The 15,288-nt window shown below is 34.1% G+C and overlaps 1 protein-coding gene across 7 annotated transcripts in view; it reads left to right on the plus strand.

The window, feature by feature from the left end:
* Positions 1-1,880: 1,880 nt before the first annotated feature.
* Positions 1,881-15,288, plus strand: part of LOC127801073 (methylthioribose kinase-like) — a 41,468-nt gene continuing 28,060 nt past the window's right edge. For 4 of the 7 annotated variants that reach the window (XM_052335912.1, XM_052335907.1, XM_052335909.1 and 1 more), the window contains exons 1-6: positions 1,881-2,272; positions 4,355-4,664; positions 7,755-7,929; positions 8,051-8,252; positions 10,085-10,299; positions 13,746-13,921. In XM_052335912.1, the coding sequence (XP_052191872.1) occupies positions 2,087-2,272; positions 4,355-4,664; positions 7,755-7,929; positions 8,051-8,252; positions 10,085-10,299; positions 13,746-13,917 (1,260 nt within the window). In that variant the 5' untranslated portion in view covers positions 1,881-2,086 and the 3' untranslated portion in view covers positions 13,918-13,921. Of the gene's footprint in view, positions 2,273-4,354; positions 4,665-7,754; positions 7,930-8,050; positions 8,253-10,084; positions 10,300-13,745; positions 13,922-14,334; positions 14,702-15,288 lie in introns of those variants that run through there. The other 3 variants (XM_052335908.1, XM_052335905.1, XM_052335906.1) reach the window with 3 other exon arrangements.

Genomic DNA, 15,288 nt, shown 5'->3' on the forward strand with positions numbered 1-15,288 from the left:
ATTAAATATTCAAATAATATTTTCGAAATACTATCACAACGTGTTGAAACTAACACTACTACGATTAATTGAAAAATAATGTGTTTTCCATACTTAAGAAATAAAAAGGACATTTAAGTCAATTAATCATATAGTCCTTAAATTTTGAACATATAATCTTTGCACTCTTTAAATTTTATTATTTTGTTAAATTAATTCTTAAACTCAATTTAATTTAATTAACATTTATTTATTTCTTACAAATGTGACTTTATAACCATTTTGAAAAAAATATAAAAAATAAGATGCATTAAGAAATTAAATAAAAATGTTTGACAGTATTTTCAAATAATTCCTTAAATCATTTGAGTCAAATTTAAAAAAAAGGAGCACCTCTAGTCGTTTTCCTTTGGATAATGTTGATAATGTTAAGGAGTCAATATTCTTACAATTTAATCAACGCTTATCGCGCATGTAAGGAACCTAAATTTAGTACAATTTTTTTATGAATTTAAATTTTATGATTGACTAATGATAGCACCTCAAGAAGGTGGAGTGGTGCGAATCTAGATTGTTCTTAACAAGGGCAGATCTAGAAATTTATGTAAAGGAGGCTGGATTTTTTTTTTTAACATGTAAAACTATACCTAGCAGATTTTGGGATATCTTATAATTTTTTTTGACTAATTTTTTATTAAAAAATATTTTTTACATTAAAAAAACTAATTTTTAATATTAATAATTAATTATAATTGTGAGCTGCTCTGGACTGAAGCTCAAGTGTAGATCCGCCCTGATTCTTAACCTAAATTTCAATATTCCATACGAATTTTAAATTATATCGATATAGATTTTTACTTTTTAAATAAAATATACAAATATTTTTAAAATTCAAATGTTTGATAACCTCAATGACTTATTTACTTAATTAATAAAATAAATGTTAAATAATATTCACAGAATAAATATTAAATTACCTTATTGGTTGTTGATTATTTACAGAATAAATATTAAATAATATTATCATAAATTCCAAAACAATTTGAGATTTTGTTTTTCATATTTTATTATTTTAGTTAATTTTTAAAAAACACATGTTGCTACCACGATACAATAATAAATTTATTTGTGCAAAAGAGTATCTCAATCAATATGTAAAAGAGTGTCTCCAATAAGAAATAAATTGGTTAAGGGTGTGAGTAAAATCACTCATACACCCTCTGATATTTAAATTAGTATCTTGTTCGAATCGAAATTATATTTTTTAGCAAGACTAAGACTAACAAAGGGAGGGAAACTCACAAACTTCTACGAGCATTTTGAGCTCTCTTATAAATTTGTAAACAATGATATTGAAAATAGTTGACTTACGAGAATCTTCTAAATAGCAGTTGCTAAGCAATTCATAAATTCCTATAAAAATCTCATGAAGGCATAGACAAAGACTCTCAGGTAAGATTACTCAATCTTGATTTCAATCACTTGAACAGATGATCACTCGATTTTAGTCATTATGTCACTCATACGAGAGCCCTAAGTGAGATCACTCATATGGGTCTTTTGATGGGTTGTGAGCTTATTTTTTTATACGCTTATTTCTTTGTATTTTGATTTACTATGAGGCATGTTCCTACTTACTTGAATACAATATCACAAAATCAAATACCTATTTGACCATTGATATGTTATTTACACACGCATTGTATGTGCTATTTTTGCTAATTCTTTATATAAAATATATAAACGTTTTATTTAAATGGCGTTATTTGGTGTTTATGATTAGCATTTATAATTTATAGTTACATAAATATCTAAAAATGGATTTAAATTTAAAAAATAAGAATTTAAAATATATGGATCCAAACATAAAGAACCATGCAAATGTCCGTCAAAACGGGCAGGTTCATTGGATTCCAATTTTCAATCATCCGGTGGCTGACACTGAGGGTGAGAATCGGGTCCTCTTCGGGCTTTCACCGGAAGCCAATCAACCATCCATCATGCTTCATGCCACTTTCTGAAAAGTCTAATAATAGTAAATACCCCTTTCTCTCTTAAACCCCACCGGCCACCGTCACTTCATCGCCGCCACAGACGGTAGCGGAAGATGGCATCCGACGGCTTCCGGGTGCTGGACGAGAAGTCTCTGGTGGAGTACATAAAGGCGGTGCCACACCTGTCGTCGAAGCTGGGCGATCAACTCGATGACCTTCAAATCAAAGAGGTCGGCGACGGTAATCTCAACTTCGTCTTCATCGTTGTCAACGGCTCCGGCTCCCTCGTTGCCAAACAGGTAATTATTTCATCACAAAGTTGAGTTTCGTGTACGGATTCATGGAATGCGAGGGTTTACTGCGCGGGGACTGTTAACTGTCGGGGCGGAGTTAGGATATTGAGCCGTTTGCTGCGTAGGCGATGCGAGTGGTGGAATTACGTGGGCGTGATGATAAGTTTACGATGAAATAAATATGATGAGAATGGGAAGTATGTGGGCTTGATGAAAAGCGGCTAATTATTTTATGGAAATAGATATGTTGAGAATTAGAAAAGGAGGGAAACGCCGGGGCAGATTTCCAGGCATCCGAGATTTTTTATGCATTTTTTTCTCAGTATATTGGAGGAGGATTTGGGTTTCGAAGCAATTTTTGGCAACGGTAGTAATTTGAGATTATCGAAATGCTATAATTAAAACCAAGAACTGAATACTTGAAGTGTATTAATAGCCGATTAGTATAACTAAATTTTGTGTATTTGTATTAAAATACACTGCGTTTTGTGTAGAGATTAGGTAAGGTACACAATTTCAGGTACTGAAAGAGCCCTTGGCGGAAGGGAATGTAAGGGTGGACGGGGATAATTTAGCGGAAGGGTTGCTGCCATACTAGCAGGCCATATGACCATGTTGGGGTCGTTGTTCTACTTGTGGAACAGGGAGCCGAATGGATGGCAGTTTTGGGGGTATTGTTAAGCTTGGAATATCTTGTATAAACTATTGCTTTCAATATCTGCAACGTGAATTTCGATTTAATAGGTGGGGTGGGCATAGGCTGCTGAGCACCATCTTTCTGATCTTTAGAAAAATGGTTTATACTTATCACTAACAGTGCATTCGGGAGAGAGGATTAGAATATAAATTAATAGAAGAGGGCTCTTCTCTTGAGGGAGAATGAAATGAATGGAAATGGATGAAAAACTTAATTTCTTGTTTTAACAACATTAACTTTATTAGTTTTTTTAAAAGTTCAAAATCGCCCTTGACTTAATAATGCTTTATCTTTCCATCAAGAGGGTATTAATGGTTATTTGTTGTTAAATATCCATTCATTTCGTTCATTTTCCTATCTCAAACAAGGAGAGACGTTGTACATTGCTTTTCATTTCATACTCTCCCAAATGAGGAGAAAATATTTATATTTCATTCTGCTCTTTTTTTTTTTTCCATCCATTTCCAATTTCATTCTGTTACCAAGGGCCTGCTTGGTTCACTGGAATAGGAGTGGAGGGAAGGGAAGGGGATTGGCAATGACAATGAAGTAAAATTGTGTTGGTTGCAACTTTGGAAAAGGAATCACCATTCCTAGGGAATTCCCATTCCATCATATTTGGTAATGGTTTTATACCCTTAAAATCTGGATGAAATCCTAATTCCATTCCATCAAAAATAGTTTCAATTACCTTTTTACTCTCCCTATTTTTCGTAAGTTACAAAAATATCCTTAGACAAAAAAATAAAAATAATATTTTATTATTTTTTTAAACTAAGGGTAGTTTTTTATTGAGTTGTTTTTTTCATTCCATTCCATTCGTGCTAGCATACCAAATATAACAGTGGAATCCATTCCATCCCTGGCTATGCCAAACATAATAATGAAACTAATGGTTTCATTCCATCCTATTCTTATTCCCTTTGTCATTTCCTCTACTTCTATTCCAGCAAACCAAACAGGCCCTAACTCTCTCCCAAACGAAGCTAAGAAAGGGTAAGGTTGCACCTTTTTGTGACTGAAAGGCCACTGGTTTGAGTGGGGGAAACAGACTCTATGCAGAGCAAGTTAATGCTGCTGGGAGAAACAACTTTCCTCCAACCCTTGCAATGCCAGATGCCTCTTGCATTGGGAGTTCCTTTTATACTTACCAATAAGAAAGGTTTCTAAGAATATTACTCTTTTGAACTCTTAAATCATGCTTCCAAGTTGGAGACTTTTATGGATATTATAACCCTGTTGAGTTCTTCCTTTGGATAAATATAACCATGCTAATTTTAAAGGACACTTCTACTTGGATATATTGAAAATCCTCACATGATCACTGATTTGGACGTATTCCAATCAATAAAATTATTTCCATTTCTGAAAGTGGTTGTGGGGGTGGACAGGCTCTTCCGTACGTCCGTCTCATAGGGGAATCATGGCCAATGACAAAAGAACGTGCTTACTTTGAAGCAGTGACCCTGAAAGAGCATGGTGGTTTGTGTCCTGGTCATGTCCCGGAAGTCTATCATTTTGACCGCACTATGTCTTTGATTGTCATGCGCTACTTGGAACCTCCACATATAATCCTGAGGAAAGGATTAATTGCTGGAATTGAGTATCCATTGCTTGCCGAGCACATGTCAGAATATATGGCGAGGACTCTTTTCTTCACATCCCTTCTTTATCGTACCACTACAGAACACAAACGAGCTGGTAACTGTTCTTATTGGTTATATCCTGTGTCTTTTGAACTCACTTACCTTGTACCAGGAACACCCCCCCCCGCGGTCGGTAGGGTGTGTAAATATAGGATTCATTCGAGTTTAGCCATTGGATATGAACGCATACTCTTGTCTGAATATATTTTCCCCTGGCATGTTTTTACATGTTTCTAATATATAAAGGAAAAACCTACCAAGCACCTGCTTTTTGCTCGATTGAAAAGGTAAATGAAGTAGTGGTCTGTTTTACACACAAATTTTGGTGTAGAAACATGTAGACACTAAAACAGGCTTTGCATATTTTGTCTCAGTATGCCTTTACTGTATTTTTTTTGCTTGGAATTATGCCTTTACTTATTTCTAGACTATGAAAGAAAAAAAAATTATCAAGCACTTTCTGACAAATTGAAATAATTTTGCTATTGTGAGAATTAGGTCGAGAATGGCAAAGCTCGTGCATGAGGATTTATTAGAAGATTTCATGTCTAGACACAATAGATAATATATTCATTAGGAATGTCCTGATAAGTGTTAGACATGCATGAAATGTGTCATTTACTTTAAAACTTGAATGGTGCATACATTTGTCACTTCTATATAAAAAACTTGTTACAAGTTTGAAGGAACTTTTGCTTGCTAGTCTTACTTGATTCTGGTGGTTTACAAGTGATTGCTAGCAGCTTTGGTGCTTGTTAGGTCCTTTATGGCTCTACCATATGATACATAGGCTCCTTCTCGACCTTGAACAAGGTGGAGGTTACCAACTAATTTTTCCTCCTCTGTTGATTTTTTTCCTTTCTAGTTTTAGATTATTCCATGGGTAGGGCTTTCTAAGATAGATAAAGATTCTAGATTTTTTTTTTTTCCATTTTTCCAATATATTGAACTTGGAAAAATTTTCACATTTTTTGCACAATAAGTATTAATATATTTGAAATAGAAAGAAATTATTATTTTATTGTATGTGATTGCTTTTTTTTCCCCCCTATTTTCTTTTCATCGTGTTGTATCTTGTTTTTTCTACTTGTTATGTCCATACTAATGTATACTGGAAGGAAAATAGAAGACCAAAAAAGGAAAACATATTATCATGTATATACAAAGCATCTATTAATTATGAATGAAATATATATAAATATTGATTTGTTTGTTCTTAGGATTTCACATGTTGTACAACTTTTAAAAATTTCCATGTTGGCATGTCCATGTTGTCAAAGCTGTCTCTTGTATCCAAGCTCCTAAGATAATAACTGCTAGTGCATTTTTTTCACTTTAATAAAAATGTAAATGTTAAAGTTTTTCCTTGCACGCTTTTAGTTACATGAAAATCATTTACATATATTTTGAGATATAAGGGAAAATTCATAACAAAAGACCGTTGCTCTTGTGATATACGTCCATGCCACGTTTCCCTTTCTTTCATCCATTTATACTTTATATCAGGTTGCTACTATTGACTGCACAGCAAGGTGAAGAGAAAGTGGTTGAGTAGAGGTAATATGATTAGGGTTCATAAAAAGAAAAAAAAGAAAGATTGCAAGCAGAAGGTTTAGATATTGATCATTGGCATGCTGCAAATATGTTAAAATAGTGAACAATCTAGAAAATAAGAAATATGAGTGACATCTACACTCAAAACTGCTAAAGGCTTCCAAACTGATTCTTCAACTAAGGAAAAACTTCCCTTTAACTCTGATCTTGTTTTACAGCAAGAGGACCCATTAATGGATAATAGAGAACCCTAAAGACTTGATTCAACAATCTGAAAATCAGCCCATATAATATGTTAATGACTTAAGACATAATTTCAGCAAACTATCAAATCCCCAAATAATTAACTTGCTGATTGTGGCCCAGCAAAGGAGCTCTAACAAACTCAATATGAAACTGTTGAACTATGCTTAACCATAATGGGAACTAGAGAGCATGGAACTATTGAAAAATAAAAAAAAATTCGGCATAGCAAATTTCTTAAACCCCTAGAATGACTTCAAACCTTAACCAAGAATATGCACAAAAGGATCTGTAACTAAATGGAAAAATCAAGGAGTTATTAATATAATACTACTGACAATCTATTAGTGCTGCATAATTGCTTTGGAGTTGCTGTCTTCTCAGCACTCTGGCATCATTAGGTCATAGGCCAATCTGCAGCCTGAGTGATTCTCTTCCATGTGATCCTCTCTTTGGTAGTGCCACTTTGGTCAAAACTGTGTCAGTTTCATCAAATGATGATGCAGTACCCATATCTGTTTTGTTTTTTGATTTTGTGTGTTGCAGCTTACTTTATAGGAGAGTTGCTTTTTTATTTTTTATTTTTTTGGTCTCCTAATGCTACATCTATCTCCTCAAATTCTTAGGGTGTTTTGTTGTGAATACAATTATCTTTAAAAAAAAAAATCTAACTTTTCAAATTGAAAGTTTGCTGATTCATTTTTTTAAGTGATCTTCTTAAGCTTATCTGTGTTTTTGTTGTTATTCAGTTCCTGTGGATCGACTTTATATTTCACTGTCTGATTTATAATAATAGAATGTTGATTCATTATATGTCACGTATAAAAGTAATCATCACTATTAAAGAGCCAAATATGCCACAACCCTTGTACACAAGATGTATATATAGGATATGGGACAAGTAAAAGAAAAGAAAAGTCTTACCTCACCAATTTAATAAAAGAAAGTGGAATTGGAAGTCCATTTGAGTAAAAAGTAGGAAGCTTGGTATATTTGCTTAATTTCCTGAAGCACAAATTCCCTCCTTCAAAAGTGTGTGCGTCCCAAGGCATTCATAAGTCTTTAACCTTCTTTTTCTCCAGTTTTCTCTGAATTTCTTGACATCTGGCAACATGATGTTGGCACTACATAAATCCTAAATAGAGATAACCAGTGGAGGGAGGGTCTCCTCTATAATCCAAGCAATGTATATCAGTGAATCCTCGTTATTCTGCCAGTTAGTTGTCTGTTTTCAGGATCTTTTGCAGAAGTTATTGTATGCACCCACTTTTGCTCACCTTATGATTCTAATCTCATTCTTGTAGCTTTGAATTCATTAAACTTATTATTTACCTGAATGCTTTTGCAGTAGCGGAATTTTGTGGGAATGTGGAGTTATGCAGGCTCACCGAGCAGGTTGTCTTTTCTGACCCTTATAAAGTGTCTCAATATAATCGTTGGACTTCTCCTTATCTTGATCGTGATGTGGAGGCAGTTCGTGAGGATAATGCTTTGAAGCTTGAAGTTGCTGAGTTGAAATCTATGTACTGCAGCCATCTTACTAGAACAGTTTTGGGATGATTTTAGCAGTTTTACTAATTAAGTGTTCATTATTTGTTTATGGATGATGAAATTTCCTCATACTAGCTGGTGGCATTTGTACAGGTTTTGTGAGAGAGCCCAAGCCCTTATACATGGAGACCTCCATACTAGTTCTATCATGGTTACGCATGACTCAACTCAGGTTATAGATCCAGAATTTGCTTTCTATGGGCCTATGGGGTTTGATATTGGAGCCTTCCTGGGAAATCTGATTTTGGCCTTCTTTGCCCAAGATGGTCATGCAAATGGGGAGAATGACCGAAAAGTATGTCCTACCTATTCATATCTCATACTTGTTCAGTTACATTTAGCTGTTCCAACTATTTTTCTATTTCTGGGTTGGGTGGGGTTGTGACGGAAAGTGAAATGTATGGCTTTCCCTACTTGCTGTCTAACGAAGAAAAGAATGTTTGACCCTCTTTTTTCCCGGCACTTTTTGTTTGCCCCCAAATTTGGGAGGGTTTTCAAATCAAAATATTAGGTCTAGAGATCACCAATTTTGTTCTTACTTCTAACTACAAGCCAATTTCTGTATGCCCTCTCTATGGATAAGCATACATTACTCTGTTCTTTCACTTCCCCTCTCTTCCAAACAGTATTACTTACGTCCTTTCCTGCCCGCCCTTATCAATTATTATTCAGAGGAAGAGTAACCCTTCTCCTCTTTTATAATTTTTCTTCCCCTTCCGATATGTTGTCCATCAACAATATGTGCTACTAGGCTGCCCACGGATGTCATTTACCTTTTGGATTTTCTTTTTCAACTTAACCAAATATTTTCCCAATTATATGTGTCAACTACCGAATACATGGATTGTAAGTTTAGTAGATGTAGAAATGTGGATAATGTTATAGGGAGACTTAAAAATCAAGTCATTTCAAGAAAAATCAGTTCAAATATTTCGGGTTGATTATCCAAAAGAGATGGGTAGATTATCGAGGATCTCACTCACAGAATCAAAGTAAGATGGTCAAAGTGAAGAATTGGTTCCAGTGTTTTATGTGATTGTAAAATATCTTTAAAGCTGAATGGAAAGTTTTATCAAACAACAATAAAACTATTTTTATTATATGTTACTGAATGTTGGATAGTGAATGTTGGGTAGTAAAGCACATTTAAATTCAATTAATAAATGTGTTATTTATCATTGGCGTAAATTTGTGCTTAATTAATAAAACTAAAAATTTCAATATTTAATTAATAATATGATAAATTTATTTTTATCCAATTAATAAAAAAGTTTAAATTATGTTTAATTAATAAATTTATATATTTCAAACCTTTTTAAATATATTTATATTTTTTCAAAAGTTAAATTTAAATAAAAATAACAAATAAAAAAAAAAAAACAAAAGCAAACCAATTGCTGGAGGGTTTTGTTGCTAATGGAACCCGATGTGATGGGTTCTGGAACCTGCTGTTGAGACCATGGGCTTCAGTGATCTGAAATCCAGAGAGAGAGAGAGAGAGCTGCCACTGTTGCGACTTCTGGCAAACGGCAGTGTTAAGGATTTCGGGAGTTGGTATGGAAAATTTTTATTTGTATGAGGGTATGTTTGTCTTTTCCTTGGTTAAAATAGGCTTTTTTTGTGCAGCTTATAAGCTTCAAAAAAAAAAAAAAATGGGGTGAGATAGCTTTTGGAAAGTGCTTCATAAAGAACTTTTGAGCTATGAAGCTTAAAAGCTCATTTTCTACAGGCAAACAAATAACTAAAATTAAAATGCTCATATGCAGCTTATAACCTGGTGCTGACCAGCTTTAAGCATGTATTATATTTCCTTAAGGAATTTCATTTAGATAATGGCTTGTCAAAAATCCAATAGTTCGTTTCAAGTAATGTACTAGGATAACATGTAGTCTATGGTATTTTGTCATTTTGTTGTCCTTGCTCCATGGAGAAAACTATGGGAATGCATTTTGTCTGTGACTGCATTTTGCTTGTTGTGTACCATGCACGTAGTGCCTTCATGATTATGTTGTTGTTATAGCTACCTTAAACTTGATATAAATATGATAGCTTTGTCCTTTCTTCGATTAAGATAAATGGTTACTCTACCTTTATACTTAATGATTAAAAAACATGCCATTTATGCAGTCTTATAAAGAATGGATATTGAGGACAACTGAGGAGACATGGGATCTCTTCCACAAAAAATTTATTGCTTTGTGGGATGAGTATAAGGATGGCTCCGGTGAGGCTTATCTTCCAGCAATTTATAACAACCCTCAGCTTCAGCTCCTTGTAAAACAGAAATTCATGGAAGATTTGTTCGAGGACAGTCTTGGTTTTGGTGCCGCCAAAATGATAAGGTTAGATTTAGAGATCAACCTCCTTCACTGCTTGCTTGAATTTCTATTCCCTTAACTTTTATTACCCATGCTATTATGTCTTTATCACTGTTGCCAACCATACTAGAGGAAGTGTCAAGTGTAAACAACAATAATAACATATCCAGTTTTTATCCCACTATGTGGGGTCGGCTATATGAATTCTAAACTTCATTTAAATCCATACACTTCATATCAAACTTTAATGTCTCTCCCAAGGTTTTCTTGGGTCTGCCTCTACTTCTTTCTTTGACTAATTGTTCCATTTCATCAACTCTCCTCACAGGAGCGTCTCTTGGTCTCCTTCTCACATAACCAAACCATCTTAGTCTAGTTTCTCCCATCTTCTCCTCGATTGACACTACTCCTACCTTATTACAAATAACTTTATTTCTAATTTTATCCTTTCTTGTATGGCTGCACATCCATCTTAACATCCTCATCTCCGCTACACTCGTCTTTTGCTCATGCTGGTATTTGACTGCCCAACATTCTGAGCCATACAGTAAGAATGGTCTTATAGCTGCCCTATAGAATTTTCCTTTCAGTTTTAATGGGATTTTACCATCACATAACACCCCCGATGGATTTCTCCGTTTTAGCCAACTTGTCTTAATTCTATGTGCGACATCTTCGTGAATTTCTCCATCTTTTTGAATCACTGATCCCAAATATCGAAAATAGTCTTTTCTTTGTAAGATTTGGTCTTCTAGTTTTATTATAACATCATCCACTCTTGCATTCTTATTAAATTTACATTCCATATATTCTGTTTTCTTTCTACTTAATTTAAATCCCTTAGATTCTAAATTGTTTTTCCACAACTCAAGCTTAGTGTTCACTCCTTCTTTTGTTTCATCCACCAACACTATGTCGTCTGCAAATAGCATACACCATGACACTTCTGTCTGAATATTTTTAGTGAGTTCATCTATTACTAGAGTAAATAAGTATGGACTTAGTGCAGAACCTTGATGCAGTTCTATTGTAGTTGTAAACGGTTCAATATCCCCTCCGCATGTTCTGACCCTTGTCTCTAGGGACCCTATCATAGGCCTTTTCTAGATCTATAAACACCACATGTAGGTCTTTCTGATGATCCTGAACATCTCCTTTCCATTAGGCGCCTCAGTAAGTATATAGCTTCCATTGTTGACCTACCAGGCATGAAATCAAACTGATTTTCTAGGACCTTTGTTTTTTTTCTGAGCCTATGCTCTATTACTCTCTCCCAGAGTTTCATAGTATGATTCATTAACTTAATTCCTCTGTAATTTTCACAGTTTTGAATATTTCATTTGTTCTTGTATATAGGAACCAAAGTACTATTCCTCCACTCATCTGGCATCTTTTTTGATTTAAGGATCGCGTTAAATAATTGCGTTAGCCAGTAGATGTCTTCTTCTCCCATGCATTTCCATGCTTCTATTGGTATATTATCTGGTCCCACCACCTTATGATTTTTCATCTTTTTTAATGCTTGCCTTATTTCATTTGAACTTATGCGTCGATAAAATGTATAGCTCACGTTCCCTTCGGAGTTACTAAGATGTCCCAACCTAACTCTTGTGTCGCCACCATCATTGAATAATTTTGTGAAATACTCCTTCCATCTCTCCTTAATCGCTCTCTCATTCACTAATACATTTTGATTTTCATCTTTTATGTATTTCACTTGATTTAAATCCCGTGTTTTTCTTTCTCTTGCTCTAGCTAATTTATATATATCCATTTCCCCATCTTTTGTATCAAGTCGTTTATATAGATTCTCATATACTTTTGATCTTACTTCACTAATAGCTCTTTTTGCTTCTTTATAATTTTTTTGATTTTCTTTATTGTTGCATTGATATACAGCCTTATAGCAAGTTTTCTTATTTTTAATTTTCAATTGTACCTCTTCATTTCACCCCTAAGACTCCTTAAGGTTAGGAGTTCTACCATTTGTCTCTCCAATGACTACTTTTGCCGTGCTTCTCAGAGCGTTAGCCATTTCTTTCCACATTTGGTTTGTCTGTCCTTCTCCATTCCATTCCCTTCTACTCCTTAATTTTTCTTTGAAGATTAGTTGTTTCTCCCCTTTTAAATCCCACCACCTGATTCTTAGATTTTGTTTTATGTGATTTTTTCTCTTCCAATTTCTTACTTGGACGTCAAGTACTAGAAGTCTATGTTGAGTAGTCAAACACTCTCCCGGTATCACCTTACAATCCCTCCAACATAACCGATCCCCTTGTCTCATGAGGAAGTAATCTATTTGGGTGCTTGATGTGATATTTTTATATGTGATTAAGTGTTCGTCCCGTTTTTTGAACCTAGTATTGGTTATGATGAGCCCATATGCCATAGCAAAATCTAAAATAAACTTGCTCTCATTATTAATTTCCCTGAATCCATACCCTCCATGTACCTCTCTATAACCGTTTCCGTCTCTACCCACATGCCCATTTAGGTCACCTCCTATAATCACTTTCTCTCATTTTGGTATCATTTGTATGAGTCCCTCTAGGTCCTCCCAGAATTTTGCTTTTATCTCATCACCTAACTCTGCTTGTGGTGCATATGTACTAAAGATATTCATAGTCATTCTTCCTAGACTAACTTTCACCATAATAATCTTATCCGCTATTCTCTTCACATCCACTACCTCATCTACTAAGTTTTTATCCATAATAATCCCCACTCCATTTTTCGCTCGATCATTTCCTGTATTCCATATTTTATATCCAGTTTTTGATAAAGTTTTTGCTTTTTTTCCTACCCATCTCGTCTCTTGAAGGCACATAATATTAATTTTTCTCCTAATCATCACATCTATCAGAAAGAATTACCGAGTTCAACAAATTCTAATAAGAAATCAGGTGACGGTGACTACAGTTCGATTGCCATCTTTTGGGACTTGGTTGTAATGATGCAGATAGGAATATTATATGAATGCTATTCCAATTAAGCTTTGAAATGTTAAACAAACATGTCCTTTGCCCACTTTCCCGAAGCAATATTTTCATGGAAGTTATCATCTGTTGATATTTTACTGGTATTACCACTTAGGTAGTTCATATTGCCCATAAAGTTAATCCTTTATCTAAAATTTGAAATATAAATAAAAATTTGTTTGCAACTGCTTGTGGTTTAGAAACATGTTTAAGATGGTAGACTCATCAGATGGATTAATTTATCAAAACATGGTAATATATGTAGTTGTACTTTTACTTTCGTTTTTAAACATCACATTGTAATTGAATCCTGTGTCAATTGGCTGTTGATGCATTAAGAAGCCAGTGTTTTTGCTCACTAGATGTTCCATAGTTTTAGGTGGATGATCTATTGATTCAGTTATCTGTTAAAAGGGATAGATTAACAATACTAGGTTTTGAATTGATTGATGAAAATATCAATGTGCTGTGGGTTTTTTGTCTTGATCACAGGCGAATTGTTGGAGTAGCTCATGTTGAGGATTTTGAATCAATCAGTGATCCTGGCAAAAGAGCAGATTGTGAGCGTAGAGCTCTCGACTTTGCCAAGATGCTTATGAAAGAAAGGCGGAAATTTCGCAGCATCAGCGAAGTTGTTTCTGCAATCCAGAAAGTCCATCCATGACAAGGTACTGGGTAACATTGATAATTTGTTACACATTTTTCCATGTCATATAGCTCCTGATTCTAGTACTGCTTGGATGCTCTAACTTGATTGGGGATTTTGATTATCACGTCATTATGAAACAAGCTGATAGTTTGTTACATACTGAAAAAGGGTATAAAAGAAAAACAAAGGAACAAATTGCATCGGTTGTGTTATGATTGTTGAAGCTGAACTGGTCTATTGTGCCCTACCCTGAGATTTCCTAAACCTTTGATCTGCTTCTGGGGAATGATAACATGAAAAAGATGGACTTTAGCAGATAAAAGATACCATTAACTAAGAGTCCCTCAAAGCCCTACTCCTAAACCATGCATAGTTTAGAAATCTGATAAATAGTTGCAGCTTGCTCATCTAACTTGGATGCATAAGCTGCAGGCGTTGCTGCTCGCTTTGCCTCATAATCGCACTATATCCTGCTGATTTGTAAATTCGGGTTCAGATCTCAACGAGCTTTGGTTTCCTCTCTGGGCGCTTGGTGGCGTGCTAGTATAGTTTTGTCAATGTTGCACTGGAGTATGAGAGTCAAGACTGCAGTTGTGGAGCTTGTTAGTTGTTAAGATGGCGCTGTAAGAGTTTCCTATGGGTTGTATTGTAATATTGTTTTTATCGGCTTCTTGTAGATCTAAATCATTACGTGGCCAATGGCATATTACAAAATAGAGTTCTAATTATCACTCTTGTCGGTAGAGAGGGTTAAGACTACGAAATTTGAGGATGTAAATGTGATTTGCTTGTTCCTTTGTGTAGTGTGACTCTGCTATTGCTCTCCTCTTTGTGCAAAGCACCAACCATTACTATTTTTAGGGCTGTTTCCCAATCTCCAAAATGAGTATTTTGTGTCGAATTTATATTTTTATCCTTATATTTTTACGTTTTGTGTGTAGTCAATTAAATTTATTATTATTTTGATTATAATTTATATTTTTGAATTAATTTAATTTTTTATATTTTGATCTACAATTTAAATTTTTTATTATTTTAATTACACATTTATATTTATATTTTCGAATCAATTTAGTCTTTGTTCTTTATCTCATTTTATATTTTTTTTATATTTAGAATCACCTGGTTTTAATTGACTTAAAAATATAAATTAAGGAATCTAATCAGAATAATAAAAAAAATAGATTATTACACCAAAAAAAGTTGAGTCAAAGTTGGGAGGGTTAAATTAACTCAAAAAATTTAGTTGGTTACACTGAAAAAATATGAAAATATATAAGTAAAAATATAGATTTGGGTTTTTTTATTTTTTATTTAAAACTAATGTAGAAAGCCTATAACATGAGTTTTGAAAATAGTGGGTTTGAGATAATATTGGTTAGGGTC

Source organism: Diospyros lotus, chromosome 5 (genome assembly GCF_014633365.1).
Source record: "Diospyros lotus cultivar Yz01 chromosome 5, ASM1463336v1, whole genome shotgun sequence".
In the NCBI taxonomy this organism is placed as follows: Eukaryota; Viridiplantae; Streptophyta; class Magnoliopsida; order Ericales; family Ebenaceae; genus Diospyros; species Diospyros lotus.